Source organism: Dermochelys coriacea, chromosome 1 (genome assembly GCF_009764565.3).
Source record: "Dermochelys coriacea isolate rDerCor1 chromosome 1, rDerCor1.pri.v4, whole genome shotgun sequence".
In the NCBI taxonomy this organism is placed as follows: domain Eukaryota; kingdom Metazoa; phylum Chordata; order Testudines; family Dermochelyidae; genus Dermochelys; species Dermochelys coriacea.
In genome coordinates this window covers 296,837,498-296,854,434 of record NC_050068.2, presented here as the reverse complement: position 1 = coordinate 296,854,434, position 16,937 = coordinate 296,837,498, and the positions used below count along the sequence as shown (strand labels likewise).

At 37.6% G+C, this 16,937-nt stretch overlaps 1 protein-coding gene across 2 annotated transcripts in view; it reads right to left on the bottom strand.

Annotated features, from left to right (window-relative positions):
• NELL2 (neural EGFL like 2) overlaps positions 1 to 16,937 on the bottom strand; it is a 240,447-nt gene that overhangs the window by 201,442 nt on the left and 22,068 nt on the right. For both annotated transcript variants that reach the window (XM_038381970.2, XM_038381978.2), the window contains exon 3: positions 8,186 to 8,336. In XM_038381970.2, the coding sequence (XP_038237898.1) occupies positions 8,186 to 8,336 (151 nt within the window). The remainder of the gene's footprint in view (positions 1 to 8,185; positions 8,337 to 16,937) is intronic.

Sequence of the window (16,937 nt, the reverse complement as noted above, 5' to 3'; positions counted from 1 at the left end):
AATCTCCGAAACCAAGAAAAACCAAGGTGCTCATTCATTAATGGGTAGAAGAAGGAACTCATCCAAACTGACAGTGTCCATAGTAGAAATTTTTTTGCTCACAGGATCTTCTTCAGCACTACAAAAATAAAAATCAGTATGAATGAAAAAAGCAAAGAAATTATCCTTTTAAAGAGATATACAAACCCAATCAAAAAGAAAACTAGGTTGGTCCCTATCAGATTCTAAATTTCTAGGTGAAACCAATGCAAAAGCAACAGATAGCTTTTGAACACAACAGTTTGAAGGCTTCACACTTACAGTACATGGACAGCAATTGAGATCTACTGCCAAAATAATTATGGTACAATAAAACATTCATGTATTTTAGCAAAGAATACAAATATGCCAAAGGCTAGCAACATACATTGGTTTAGAGAACAGAAATGGATTGGTCCTTGTTGGTATGGGGTAACTAACAAATGGCTTTAATATTTAATGGAATAAGTTATTGCTTATTCAGGGCCTACCCTGGAATCTTTTAGAGTACTGAATAAAAACGAAGAAAAACACAGCATCCAAAGATGGAGCGCATGTTGAATCTTGAGAGTTTTTCTCTTTTAATGGAAGCCAATGTCTCTGTGATGGCAGAAGAAAAGACACTACACACTGTAATTTAGAAATATAGGCAGTATCACACTGGAAAAACAAGGAACCTTTAGTTCTTGAACCATGTTACAGAGGGCTAAATGATACAGTTACTTAATTATTTTATTATTAATCATATTTATTATGTTAGTGCCTAAAGATCAAGCCTATTGTGCTACACACCATACAAAACACCACATCACAGACAGTCCCTGCCCCAAAGAGTTTACAGTCTAATTAGACAAGACAGACACAGGGTGGTGGAAGAGATATAACACACAAGCAGCACGAACAACACAATAGTAGCAAATGCCGTGCGAGTTCCATGGTTTTTGGGGAATGCATTTACTTCGGACAGGATACGTTAAATGGAAAGAAAAATGTAGAGAATGGGAAGAGCGGAACAAGGCAGGGGAGGGGAGGATCAGAGGGGCAGGTTTGGAGTGAAGCTAAGGTGAAGAAAGTGTGAGGAAGGGGAAGAGGGATGGTTGGAGCAAACAGCCAATCACAGTGCAGGACAGAGAAAGTCCAGTCAAAACTGCAACAATCCTTTCTTTGGCTGCTTCTGCCCCTACTGGCTGGAGTCTCTGGCTTAATGCTCTGGGTTCACTTCTGGCAACCTGTGTCCAAATATGGATTAATCCACAGGTGAAATCACTTTCATGGTTTCAGACAAATCCCTGGTGGACACTGAAACAGGTCTAAAAACACTACATATATGGCACAATTCAGTACATATGGCAGTATATGGTCTGGAGAGGCCAACAACTGTGAAAACAAAAGTTGTTTAAGGCAGGAACGAAATACATTGGCAGAGATATACACTGAAGCTTGGGGAATGCCTGGCTTCACTATTCCATTGATTTCAGTGCTTCCTCTCATGGCATTAAAAACATTAAATGAAGAAAAGAATGATTAAACTAAAATCAAATGATTCTATCTATCTGTTAAGGCCTTCAATATGCAAAAATGAGAAATGAATACATTTGTAGCGTTTGTCCATAAAATCATAAAGTGAGGAAAAGGCTTATTACGCCTTCTCATTGTGGCCAATTAAATGAAAACCTACGATGAAGCATTGGGACCTAACCTATAATAGAATCCTGATATTGATTAAAATGATCAAATTGCTGATTCATTCAGGAAGAAGCTTAAAGATTAATTCAAAAGTCAGGAGAAGAGGCAGACAGCAAGGCAGACAGCAAGAGTTCAGCAATCAATGTTTAGCAGTGCCTGTTTTCGCTTGACAGGTTTCAGAGTAGCAGCTGTGTTTGTCTGTATTCGCAAAAAGAAAAGGAGTACTTGTGGCACCTTAGAGACTAACAAATTTATTTGAGCATAAGCTTTCGTGAGCTACAGCTCACGAAATAACAAAATAACAAAATAAATTTGTTAGTCTCTAAGGTGCCACAAGTACTTGTTTTCTCCTGGACTCAGATTTAAGGGATCACTTGGTTCAGGGGAGGAAAATGGCAACCTTTACATGATGTGTACATCTAATGGAACAAACCAGCAGAGCTCGTTTACAGAACAACCGGCTCCACAGGGATCTATCTTGGTACTCTAATATTTATATTAGTGACATGCCATTGGACAGTCATGACAGAAATTTGGATATGCAGATGATCTTGTGCTCACCATCCAAGCAAGCACTTTCACTCAATTGGGATGCATTCTCACAGATATGACAAAAAACGGTGGAGTACTACTGGTTATGGAAACTGACTAAACCCTCAAAAAATAGCTGTCTTCACATTCCACCTGAGTAACCACCATGCAAAGAAATACCTCAATGTCACCTTCTGTGACATCAAACTCAAGCATGAGGATTTTCTGAAAGATTTTTGTACGGTTCTGGCTCAGAGCCTCACATACCACCAATATCTGACAAAGACCGCTGCCAAGATAAAGGCTAGGAACAAAATAATCCACAAACTAGTCAGGATCAGCTGCTTGCCCATTGTTGGCAGCCACCTTGGCGCTCATATTCTCAACAGCTGAATACTTTGCACTGGCAAGGGTAGGTAGTGTAAATATGAAACTTTTTAACATGCAGTTGAATGCTCCTATGAGAACTCTCACAGGCATATCTTACCTCCATCCTCTCCAAAGAGAGCCAGTAATAATACAAGAATACAACTGTGTGATAATAAGCCCAGACTTGCCCATCTATGACAATCTTCAACCCCTCCCCCAAGATGCCACTTTAATTTAGAACTCGTTTTGGTTACTAACCAAAGCTCTTAACACCTTTGGACTATCACTAAGAGACAAGTAGTGAAGGCTGTGAGGAAACAACAGGGTCAAGAATCAAGACCTGATTATGGATCCCACAGACCAACCACCCAGCTTCACCATGCCACTTAACATCTGGATCACAGCGAATGTCATCAGAACTTAATACGGGTGTCGCAATTACCTACTACACAAGTGGAAAATGAAGAGTAGCCCAATATGAGAATGTGGAGAAGACATCCAAATCATGGAATATCTAGTGAACTGCTGGCCCTCTAAGATCCTTCTCTGGAGGGACAGCCTTGATTCATTCCACATCACCAGAAACCATAGAGTGAATTACAAGTTTGGACGTTAACCTTAATGTTGCTTTCTAAGCTGCTATGTTAAAGAAGATGACAACTTTGGTCACATCACTCAAAATATTTAGTCTTATTGTAAAATAAAATCAGTTTTCAGCAGTGCATGTACAGTCCAGATGATTTCCTCAGTTAAAGGCAGCATTTGTAACTGAAATGTCTCAGATACCTATAACAGTACATGAATGTTCCCAAAGACAGGTATTTAGCAGCCTGCCACTCAGCTCTATGATTATAGTTCTGAAATTCTGATTTACTGACACTAAAATAGCTTTTTTCCTAAAGTACCACCTCTGAACTGCATCGAAGATTGCCATTTTCTGAACTCTCCAGTCATTTCAGGTCAGTGGAGAAAAAGACTAATTTGGGTGCAAGTAGGGAGATTAGAAAGTAACAGCTAACAGATATTTTTAGATATTTCCATTTTTAAATCAGTTTAAACCAATCTGAAAGTAGAAAATATCAGACAAAACATAGTCACCATAGAAGGGGAAGGAAGGAAGAAATTTAAATACTGAGAACTTTAATTGCCAGCTAAAAGAAAAATGAAAGCGTGTCATTCCCTTTAGCTGACAAAACAACAGAAGACCATATGCCTAATACATCCCTCTGAAAGCTGTGATTAGAACCTTACATGGCGACAGCCACAAAGGACAGCTACATCAAGTAGCTCTGATCCTGCATCCACACAGGCAGAGACTTGTGTTTATATGAGCCCCACTGATGTCAATGGGATTGTACAGACTTAAGGATTCATCCACATGAATCCAAATACAGGATGGAGGTCCAAGAGTGAGGTCGCAGTGGGAATGATCCTGTCTGGTGCTGAGTGCCCTTAGTTTCCATAGTGTTCAATAGTAGATGAGGGCAGTCAGCATCTCTCAGGAAGTATGCAGAACCTTGTAGGACTGGACCCACTCTAGAAGTCCTAAGAAGTGGTGTCCTACAAAATAGTACTGGCAAAAGAGAAAAGAAAAAAGTTGAAAACAACACTGGACTGGATAGGATGGAATAAATCAAGAAAACCATCTAAAATGTCTAAAGAAAAAATAAATCAAAATCAAATGGTAATAAAAAATTGGGTCAGATCCACAGCCAGTGTAAATCAGCATGTCATTGTGGCTGCACTGATTTACCCCAGCGGAGGCTCTGGACCTCTGTGTGTTAGTGTGGTTTATGTTTAGAAAAGATATCTAAACATCTTTCCTAAATTATTAATACAGAAAACATGCCTCTCTCGATTTCTTCAAATTCTCTTTTCATTTGCCATCTCAATGAAAGGAAAAAGTTTATTAAACAGAATTGTTGTATAAACTTTTAAAAAATGGACAAAGCCACTCCTGTTGATTAACGGATTATTTATTTCCCTTGGCCAACTCCAACTCCATTCTCCCTTGCCAGCCTGCAGGTGTTCCACTCTGATCTCTGTAAAGAGGTGATGATGGTACAGAATTTTGTAAATAAATGAAGACTGTCTGGGATCGATTCTCCTCTGCCCCGGTTTGATGCCAGTTTAATTCTTTTGACTTCAATAACCATCTTTTTACAGCACCTAGCACAACAGAGTTCTGGTCCATGACTGGGACTCCTAGGTGCTATGATAATATAACTAATAATTAATAATCGTAATCATAATCTGCAATGTAAAGCTGATGAAGTGGAGTGGAGAATCACGACTTACATGGTTACTTCTCCTTCCAACTGTGAACATTTTTATGACAGAGAGAGTTCACTAAAAGTTGTTTAAGAATTTATGGCCTGTTAAAGACAAGTCTCTGTACAAGGAGGAGGGGGCTGCAAAGAGAAATTAAAATCTGATAGTGAAGAAGCAGTAGTCTACATTTATCAAGAATAAATGTTTCCTTTTAACTCATACATTCAATTACCTTTATTGTCATTCATAAAAAAATCAAAACCATAAAAGATACTTAATGAGATTTAAAGGTGCTAGCCTTAATCTCAATTTCATCAATACTGTACTAAATTAAGTCATTCCTCACTTTAGTATAATTAAACAAGTCAAATATCACTAAGATGCATTGATAATATTTTTACTTCCTAATATTGTGAAAAATATATATTATAAGCTTTAGCAAACATCCAATTTTATGTTCACAAATTCTATTTGTGTATGCTTGTGCTGAGCCCAATCCTATGCCCATCGCAGTCAAAGGAAAGACTCCCATTGACTTTAGTGACCATTGAATTAGGTCCCATCATTTAAGAATCCATTGTTACAGCTTTCTGACAGAAAGATCTATTAGGCTGTAGAATATTCTCCCAAGGGAAGTGGTGAAATATTTAAAACTAGACTGGACAAAGCAATTGAAGATGTAATGTATGGAACAATCGTAGAATCATAGGACTGAAAGGGACGTCGAGAGGTCATCTAGTCCAGTCCCCTGTACTCACGGCAGGACTAAGTATTATCTAGACCATCCCTGACTGGTGTTTGTCTAACCTGCTCTAAAAAAAATCTCCAGTGATGGAGATTCCACAACCTCCTTGGGAAATTTAGTCCAGTGCTTAACCACCCTGACAGTTAGAAGTTTTTCCTAATGTCCAACTGAAACCAGCTTGCAATTTAAGCTCATTGCTTCTTGTCCTATCCTCAAAGGTTGAGGACAATTTTTCTCCTTCCTTCTTGTAACAACCAACCTTTTATGTACATAAAAACTTATGTCCCCTCTCAGTCTTCTCTTCTCCAGACTAATCAAACCCAATTTTTTCAATCTTCCCTCATAGGTCATGTATTCTAAACCTCTGATCATTTTTGTTGCTCTTCTCCGGACTTTTTCCAATTTATCCACATCCTTCCTGAAATGTGGCACGTAGAACTGTACACAATACTCCAGTTTAAGCCTAATCAGTTTGGAATAGAATGGAAGAATTACTTCTCGTGTCTTGCTTACAACACTCCTGCTAATACATCCCAGAATGTTTGCTTATTTTTGCAACAGTGTTACGCTGTTGACTCATCTTTAGCTTGTGATCCACTATGACCCCCAGATCCCTTTCTGCAGTATTGCTTCCTAGGCAGTCATTTCCCATTTTACATATGTGCAACTCATTGTTACCTTCCTAAGTGGTGTAATTTGCATTTGTCCTTATTGAATTTCATATTACTTATTTAAGACCATTTCTCCAGTTTGTCCAGCTCATTTAGAATTTTAATCCTATCCTCCAAAGCACTTGGAACCCTTCCCAGCTTGGTATCATCCGCAAACTTTGTAAGTGTACTCTCTATGCCATTATCTAAATCATTGATGAAGATATTGAACAGAACTGGACCAGAACTGATCCTTTTGGGTCCCCACTTGATATGCCCTTCCAGCTTGACTGTGAATCACCAATAACTACTCTCTGGGAACCGTTTTCCAACCAGTTATGCATACACCTTATAGTAGCTCCATCTAGGTTGTATTTCAAGTGAGACAGTATCAAAAGCCTTACTAAAGTCAATATATACCACATCTACCACTTCCCCCTATCCAAAAGGCTTGTTACCCTGTCAAAGAAAGCTACCAGGTTTGTTTGACACAATTTGTTCTTGACAAATCTGTGCTGTTATTTATAACGTTACTATCCTTCATTGGCCTAGATGAACACACACATCCTTTTCATTATCATTATTTAATTATCCAAAGTTGTGCTAGGCACTTTCCGAAACAAACATAAGACATGATTGCTATCCAGAGAAATTTTGCAAACAAATGATGGACATGATACACGAGGAGGTAATAAAACCGAAGGGTGGGGGAGAGAACAGGAGCAAAAGAAGCAAGAGAGCCTAACATACAGCCCTTGGGTTACCTGAGAGGGAAAATTAAGGCAGAGCACCACAGAGCAACCCCAGACCATGAGGAAGCACTCAAGAGACAGCTGGTCCTGCTACAATGGGGGAGATGGGTAATTAATAAAAAAAATGTAAACCTCAAATTAGTTCCAAGTTTTGGGACTATTTGAAAATAAAGGGAAGCAGAATTGCCCTTATGATATTGAAATCTGATCCCTTGTATTTACTAATATACTGGTTTTCCAGTAACAGTAATCCTATTATGAAAGTGTTTCCTTTGTAATCAGCCTCTTTACAATCATATATATATATATATATATATATATATATATATATATATATATATATATACATATACATATACACATACACACACGACTATTTCATTTAATAGCACAACTATCAAGTAGGGAAGCGTTACAGTAATATATCAGAAAAAAAAGTAATGGTTCACACACTGGAGGGAGAGAAGGTCTGTTGCCGGGGTGATGACTAAATTTATTCAGAAAAAAAAATTACAGGTTTTTCAAATTCCTTCTTACCCTTTCATAGAACCAGAGGCTGGCTAGCTTCAGTAGCTATAGCTGCTACAGAAAACAGAGAATATCCCTTCTGTATCTCAAACAATGATTATACTGTCAGAAAGAATTAAATCTCAAATGCTTCATGTCTTTCAAACCTAAAAGGTGTTCTTTACAAACTACTGTGCCAGTTTTTATAGGTGTATGTCCATAACCCAGAGGAAATTTTTACTATCTTTAGAAACTTATGAGCCATCTAGTTAAATATTACAGTTATAGGGCAGATCCAGAGCTGGTATAAATTGGTATAGCTCTATTGACTACAATGGAGCAATGCTTATTTACACCATCTGGGTATCTAGTATATAATGTTATGACCAACAGCAAAATGGCTTTTTATGGCCTTAGCAGCAGGAGACATTTAAAGAGTGATAGTTGTTCCACATTCTATTGGCAGATTTAGATTTGTGAATATCTATGAATTTGCATAGTGCATGTTTCCTTACACTATGGCTGCTTCAAAGTGATCTTCTGCACAACAAACCTTACCGTCATTTTCTTGAGCTTATTTTTCTGATTTAATTAAGGCATGCATTTGTATTTAGTAGAATATGAATAATACAGGAAATACAGGTGGCAGTACTTACCTATGATCTAAATGATGAACAGAAAGAATAACACCTGAATTTAAATGGGCTTGTTTTAGAGTCACCAAAACTGTGAATTCATATTTATTTCTTAACTTCTGAAAAAAGACTTCAGCTGTCTCTGGGGATGCTTTTACATTTCTTGAAGTATCTAAAAAAAAAAAAACAAACAGAAAATCATTGAGAATAGACTCCGGTTTTAAAGAGCACTCTAAATCCAAAGACCTTACAAAATAATGAGTTACATATTAGTAGTATAATGACAAATAAGCAAGAACAGCCATAATATTATGGTCAATAATAGCTTACACACAGATCTGGAAACCAGAACCTGTTTTAATGAAAGAGGATACATTTTCTAGGACACAAGTGCTATCCTCTGTTCTTTTTAAGTAAGTATCTCAGGCTCTTTTACCTCTCTCCAGATGGACAGATGGTACCTTTAATATCTCATCCAAAGTATGACACCTCTAACAATGCAGCTCTCCTGAACTTTACCACATAAAATGTCAACACTGGATATGAGCCTAAGCTGTCTTGTGAGACCTGAACCCTGGTCTTATGGCTTCTACAAAAATGAGCTCACATGGTATCAAAGGACAATTAATTTTGTTTAAAAAGAGCAGCTCTTTACAGAAGATTTACTGAATTTAAAAGATTTCAGAGTGGTAGCCGTGTTAGTCTGTATCAGCAAAAAAAAAACGAGGAGTACTTGTGGCATCTTAGAGACTAACAAATGTATTTAGCTATAAGCTTTTGTGGGCTAAAACCCACTTCATCAGATGCATGCAGTGGAAAATACAGTAGGAAGATACACAGAGAACATGAAAAAATGGGTGTTACCATGCCAACTGCAATAGGACTAATCAATGAAGGTGGGCTATTATCAGCAGGAGAAAAAAATATTTTGTAATGATAATCAGGATGGCCCATTTCAAACAGTTGGCAAGAAGGTGTGAGTAACAGAAGGCAAAAAATTAGAATGGAGAAATAGTTTTTACTTTGTGTAATGACTCATCCACTCCAAGTCTTAAGTAAAAACTATTTCCCCATGCTAATTTTTTGCCTACTGTTACTCACACCGTCTTGTCAACTGCTTGAAATGGGCCATCCTGATCACTACAAAAGTTTTTTTCTCCTGCTGATAATAGCACATCTTAATTGATTAGTCTTGTTACAGTTGGCATGGCAACACCCATTTTTTCATGGTGTGTGTGTGTGTGTGTGTGTGTGTTCGTTCCTACTGTATTTTCCACTGCATGCATCTGATGAAGTGGGTTTTAGCCTACGAAAGCTTATGCCCAAATACATCTGTTAGTCTCTAAGGTGCCACAAGTACTCCTTGGGTTTTTTTCCCCAATTTAAAAAGGTTTACTATCAATTAATTAAAACACAACTTTCAAAAGCTCTCAATATAAAATTTGTAAAGATTGCGAAAATGAGTGTTGCGCATTTTGCTGATATACACATGTAAATGAGTGTATACTTGCCAGAAACTAACTGTAAAAATGAAATTGTTGAGAATCCAAACACAAACAACAACAGTACAGTGTGGAGTAGATCTTCATTCTAATTTGCACATAACATTAGCAGAGTACAAAGAGCCCAACTTTGAGTCCTACAGAGCCAAATTTAGAGAACAGGATGTCACATGATCAAAATGAGGCAACAATTCTCAGGTTTTTCATAATGCATTTTTACTAGGAAAATATTTAAGGTATGCATTTTATATAAAGAATGAATTCAGCAAAGTGTGCAATCAACCATGTAAAATCTAAATCAATTCATAAGCTTCCTGTCTTTGCAATTTGACCCAACCAGCACTAATGCAATGACATCAGAAGTAGACAACCAACTGGAATGTAAATGCTGACTTCTCAGTTGGCAATACTGGAATCTTACAACAAGCTTATCTCATTATTCTGGAAACATGTTTTTAAGCTTTAAGAGGTACCTATAAAAGTTGTACTCTGCATCCCTAAACAAACATGTTTATTCTTTTGAAAATAAATATTTTGTAAATGTGGATAGAGGAGATGAAGAAAATTTATAACCCACAGAAATCTGAGCCAAACTTATCCAGGTTTTCATACCAGGCTAAAATTTGGTCCATTTTTCTTTAACATGGTGTATCCAAGAGGCAGAAAGTTTCCTTTAAAATGCCTTTTTTATGATTTCTTGTCTTTTCTATTGTGGCCTTTATAACACCCTGTATGTAGCAGGCATCCATGGTATTTTAATGAAACTATTAATAAATTATGAAGCAACTCAAATGAAATTACATCAAAATGTTCATTGTTAGCCATGGGACACTAGCAGAATGGAGTGTCATAGGTTTGCATCTACAAGATGGCTTAACTGCATTAACAGTTTGTCGCAATATAAACAATTTATTTCCAACAGATAGAGAGGGGAAAAGGAAAGACACATATGGGAAATCTTCTCCATCCACTATCACGAATTCTTAATGCACTCAAAATTCCTACTGAGTGCACTGGGAGTGAAGGATACACAGGAAATGCAGAGTAAGACTGAAGAACTAAAAACAAAACCCCAGCCTAAGGTTAAACCAACAGAATCATCTATCAAGATGCACAAAAATACAAGCAGTGAGAGTTTTCAGAAGGGGAAAAGCACACACCACCATATCTGCAGTTAACGGCAGCTGTCAGTTCTCAGAAGCTCTGACAGTCAGGCCAGCAGTTTTTATGCTTAGGGGTCCATTATTTTAGCATTAATACTGCGAATATATTCCAATTAGGATCGGGGCCTATTTAGCGTCACACGTCATACAGACACATTTTGTTCTGTGTTTCTATAATGCCGAGCACAATGGGATCCTGATCCATGATTGGAGTTCCTAAGCAATATAAATAATAAACAAGAATCTCTGCCCTGAAAAGCTTACAAGAAGTCTCAAAGTAATGGAGTAAGCTACAACTCAATGTGGGTGGCAGAAGCAAGCCCTGACTGTGTTCAGACCAGAGAATAATTGTTCTATTAACCTGGGTGAATGGAAATTTTCTTGGATATCTAAATTTAATGTATTAAACCAACTGAAGTAATGTTGCTTGTCTCTTGCCTCTAGCAATTCAATAGACTTCCTGCAAGGTTTATGGACCTGGTTTTGCTCACTGGAAATTTTGCTATTGACTTCAACGGAAGTATGATCAGTCATTATAAATCTGAATTGATATTTTTGTGTATAATTACAATAATAAGATATAGAACAACATGCAAATCCTAGTAGGATGCTTGTGCTGTCCAATATTAACTCTGGTTGACTGAGAGTGTTCCAGGCTTTCCCGTATTGCTCTGTTTTAGACAGGGGTTACATAGGGGTCTATTGTTGCTTTGGGATGTTTGAATGCACAATAACTAGAAAAACCTATTGGTGTAAATGGGCATTCTACACAAATACTTCATGCAGAGAGGGGCAAATAGTCTATACAGTTGACATTTTAAAAAAAACTTAATAAAAGAAAAAAATATTGGTGAAATCAATATAATGTGCACATCAGGAGAGAATATATTATGGATGGGGAAAAAGTATTTTGAGATTAAAACTCCCAATGCTATACATACACATTTATACACACACAACTGATTGCCGCCACACATGTGTGTCCTCAACTCCCACTGGGGTCACAAGAAGCTTCACACATCCATTGCTCCAGGTGATCAGGCCTTTTGTAAATAAACAAACCATGGGCACCGAGTACAACTGCCTGCTCCCATGCTTGGACCACATGCCCTTCTACCCGGGATGTGCAACCTATGTTGGGAGGATAAGGCACAGAGCACATATAACCAGCTCTATGCCAACCAGTGGGGGAATCCTGAGTAAGACAGAGGGACTCTAGTGTGAATCAGTTTCTGGCCTCCTTTTATTTGCAAAACATGATTCTGGCACATTACTAAACAAGAGAGTTACACTCAGCCCATATAGGCTTTCATCACAGCTTTATACTTGAATCTCAAATATAGGCAAAGGGATTGTCCTTTGGACCTTTGTGCTGTTACACATTTTTGACCATATTAAGACACTGAAGCTCAACATTTTAAAGAGACAAAAATCAAATTTAACTCCCAGAATATGAAACTGCCAATCTCCTAGTCACCAAGCACCATTACTCTGGGCAGGTCTGTTTGTGCTGATTATACTGGAGAAACCATCTGTTCTTTTGAAACTAATATATAAGTAATCAAGTCTCACAAAACACAGTGTAGGCTTAGCAGTGCAGGGGTCAAAGAGGACTGCCATTCCATGGACAATATGGTAAAATTAGCCAGTGGAGTTTTCATAGTGCTCCTAAGGGAGTCAAGTTTTTGGACCCAACTGGAACAGTGCTAATAAAATAAGGCAAATCTTTTATTTAGATTATCCTTAAAATGCGAAAGACAGTACTTGATAGATTACTTTGTCAGGTGTCAAAATTAACTGTGTACCAACATTTATTCAACATGGTAGGTAAATTTTTATGAATTAATGAAAAACCCTTATTATATGCACCTTTTCAGACATGTTCACAATCCCCAAATGTCTTTGAGCAGTGGTTTTAAACCCATAGTCCACAGACGGCTGTCTGTCTGCAGACTGTGTCTAGGATCTCCAAAAGGTTCTGTATCTCCATTCAAAAATTTTTAGGGATCTGCAAATGAAAAAGTTTGAAAACCACTGTCCATTGAAAACCATAGAAAAATGAACTCTCTGGTGTAATCCAGATTAATAATTTGTGATTTCATGTAATTTACATAGGAGATTTATGCTGCACACATTTTTAGTGCAGTTCACAAAAATCTACTTAAAGCAGAGGTATAAATCACTGGAGTCTAGGGCCCCAAAGTATGTAAACTGTAAGAGCTATCAGTTTGTATGAGAAAATTACTTCTGAAAGAGATACCTGAATAAAGGGTTTAACTCTATTATAATACTACAATTGCATTTGAGAGAGATTTGGACCCCTCATAACAATTCATAAATCCATATGTGTTAACAACACTCAGTTTTCAATTTCTACAAGAATAAACTCTATAGTGACAATGAGGGGGAAAAAAAACACACCAAAGGATTCAATTTCATAGTCTGCTACATGTCTGAGATTGTTCCATTTAGCGGCTACAGAATGAAAATGTCCTATAGTAAAATAATGCCCATGGAGAAAGATCTATTACTAGATTTGAGACAGCCCAGTTGTCAAAAGTACCGAAAAATCATGCAGTTAGAGATTTTTTTAAATATGCAATATTAATCCTGGTCAATAAGGATGCCAATTCATTAACTGTATGGGTAGTTTAATGCCTTTTTTCCCCAACCACATGCAATATAAATTTGGAACCAAGTACCGTATTACTATTATGGCCCAATCCTGCAAGGTGCTGAGCAGCCTTAGCTCCCACTGAAGACAAATATTAAAGTGGAGGACTCTATTCTTCACATGAGGTGCTCAGGGTCTCTTAGGATCAGGCCCATGAGATGCAGAGATGCTATTTTCTGCTCTATAACTGAAATATTGAAGCCCAGCTGACCAACCCTCAGTAATGCCAAGAAACTGCATACAAAATGTTTAAGGACTAATAACCTACTGTAGATGCTTTCTTGGCTAAAATAAAAATAGATAATTATTAAAATAAATAGGTAGCTGCACCTAACAGATGGTATGTCTTCAATTGTTTGGGATTGTTGTTGTTTTTTTCCCATTTGGAGCTAAATTTACAATATGCACTTAACTGCTGAAAGAGAATTCTTGCAAAAAAGTCCTTTAAGAAACACGTACTAATAGATCAAGCTCTGTGTTTTCAGTGTAATGTGCATACAATCAGCTTTTAATAGCTATAAATCAATTCTGCACATAAGTGAAAATTTGCTGAACTATCTGAATTTAATTCTAGTGGCTTGTAAGAGAAGGCGGAAGGCTGCAAGATAAAACAGTACAGAGAATGTAATAAGGCTAGTTTGATTTTGTACCATTTTCCAGTGCTTGGTGGAATCAGTAACATAAGCATTTATTCACATTGTGTCATTTCCTCTTCTAATTACAGTCTTTGACTAAGAAAGCTTTGACCGAGGATTTTTAATCCTTCCGTCTGCAAAGGACACAGGTATCCAGCACTACATTTACTTTACGCTGTTCTTTAACCTAACTAGCTGATTTGCAGGGTCAGGTTTTTTTGGTAAATGAGGTAGAATGGCAAGCCAATCAACATGCAGAATCTTTACAAAGTTGAAACAACAGCACACACTCTCAAGTGTAATACTGTGCATTCAAATTCATGAATCTCATTCCTGTATCAATGATCGTAATGAAAAATGGAATAAAATGAACCAACTTTTATTACAATAAAAGACTGCAATATTACGATGCTTATTTGATTCTGCACTGGGAATGCTTTATTTTTTAAAAACTTGAATTTTTATTTGAATTGATACATGAGATACTAACTTGTAATGCAGCATGAGCTACCTGTCTTTTACAATTTTTCCTTCCCCCGCCATCCTCTCCCAACCTCTACTAATATGTTCCCAAATGTCTGGCATGTAAAAATGTGTCATATAGAAAGGCAAAAACTAGAGAGGGTATAATTTTTCAAAAACACTTGAGCCTAATTTAATTTTTCAAAACCAAAGCCAGGGGAAGTTCAGCTCAAAAACCTATTTCATCTAAAAGTAAGGGATCTGAAGAACTGGTTCCAGTTTTATCCCATCTGTAATATACTAATGTACTAATATACATTATTGTATACTAATATACTAATCCTGGAACAATTTTTGAAAGAGAAAATAGTTAAAGATAGAGGTGAACGGTAATTGGGTTAAAATACAACATGGTTTTACAAAAGGTAGATCACGTAGACCAACCTGATCTCCTTCTTTGAGGAGAAAAGGAGTACTTGTGGCACCTTAGAGACTAACACATTTATCTGAGCATAAATAAACTGTAGCTCACAAAAGCTTATGCTCAAATAAATGTGTTAGTCTCTAAAGGTGCCACAAGTACTCCTTTTCTTTTTGCGAAAACAGACTAACCCAGCTGCTACTCTGAAACCTGTTCTTTGAGAAGATTACTGATTTTTTTAGACAAAGGAAATGCAGTAGATCTAATCTACCTGGATCTCAGTAAGGTATTTGATATGGTTCCACATTTCCACAGGACATTATTAGTTAAATTGGAGAAGATGGGGATTAATATGAGAATTGAAAGGTGAATAAGGAACTGGTTAAGGGGAGACTACAATGGGTCATACTGAAAGGTGAATTGTCAATCTGGAGGGAGTTCCTCAGAGATCAGTCTTGGGACCAAACTTATTTCACATTTTTATTACTGACCTAAGCACAAAAAGTGGGAGCGTGATAAAATTTGCGGATGACAAAGTTGGGAGATATTGCCAATACGGAGGAGGACAAGAATATCATACAAGAAGATCTGGGGGACCTTGAAACTGGAGTAATAGAAATGGAATGAGATTTAATAGTGCAAAGTTCAAGGTCATGCACTTAGGGACTAACAACGAGAATTTTTGCTATAAACTGGGGATGTATCAGTTGAAAGTGACAAAGGAGAAGACCTGGTTGATCAAAGGATCACTATGAACCACTAATGTGATGCGACTGTGAAAAAAAGCTAATGCAGTCCCAACAGGCAAGGTATTTGCAGTAGAGACAGGGAAGTGTTAGTACCACCATGCAAGGCTCTGGTGAGACCTTATCTGGAATAGTGTGTGCAATGCTAGTCTCCCATGTTTAAGAAAGATGATTCAAACTAGAACAGGTGCCAGGATGATTTGGGGAATGGAAAACCTACCTTATGAGAGGAGACTCAAGGAGCTTGGCTTGTTAAGCCTCACCAAATGAAGGCTGAGGGGAGATAGGTTTGCTCTCTATAAATACATTAGAGGGATAAATACCAGGGAGAGAGAGGAATTACTGAAGTTAAGTGCCCATGTGGGCACAAGAACAAATGGATATAAACTAGCCAAACAGCAAGTTTAGGCTTGAAATTAGGTGAATGTTTCTAACCATCAGAGGAGTGAAGTTCTGGAAGGGGAGTAGAGGGGGCAAAAAACCTAACTGGCTTCAAGACTGATCTGGATAAGTTTATGGAGGGCATGGTATGATGAGACTGCCTACAATGGCATATACCTGACCTGCAACTGCTAGCAGCAAATATCTCCAATGGCTGTTGATGGGACACTAGATGGGGAGAGCTTTGAGTTACTACAGAGCATTCTTTCCCAGATATCTGGCTGGTGGCTTTTGCCGAGATGCTCAGGGTCTAACTGATTTCCCCATCTCAAATATGGCAAGGAATTTTCCCCTGGGTCAGATTGGCAGAGAACCTTGGGGGTTTTCACCTTCCTCTGCATATTGGAGCATGGGTCACTTGCAGGTTTAAGCTAGTGTATTGGATTCTCTGTAAATTGAAGTCTTTAAATCATGATTTCAGGATGTCAGTAACTCAGCCAGAGGTTAGGGGTCTATTTCAGGACTGAATAGGGGAGGTTCTGTAGCCTGCAATGTGAAGGTCAGACTAGATGATCATGATAGTCCCATCTGACCTTAAAGTCTATGAGCCTAATTCATATAGAATGACCTTCTGACCTCATTAAAGTCAATGGCAAAACTCCCATTTACTTCAATGGGACTAGGATTTCATTCTTTTTCAAAAGAGTCCACGATTTTGATTGCCTCCATTTTTAACCAGAGACATAAGTGAAAATGTAGGCATCAATAACAGGAAAAAAAAATAAAAAG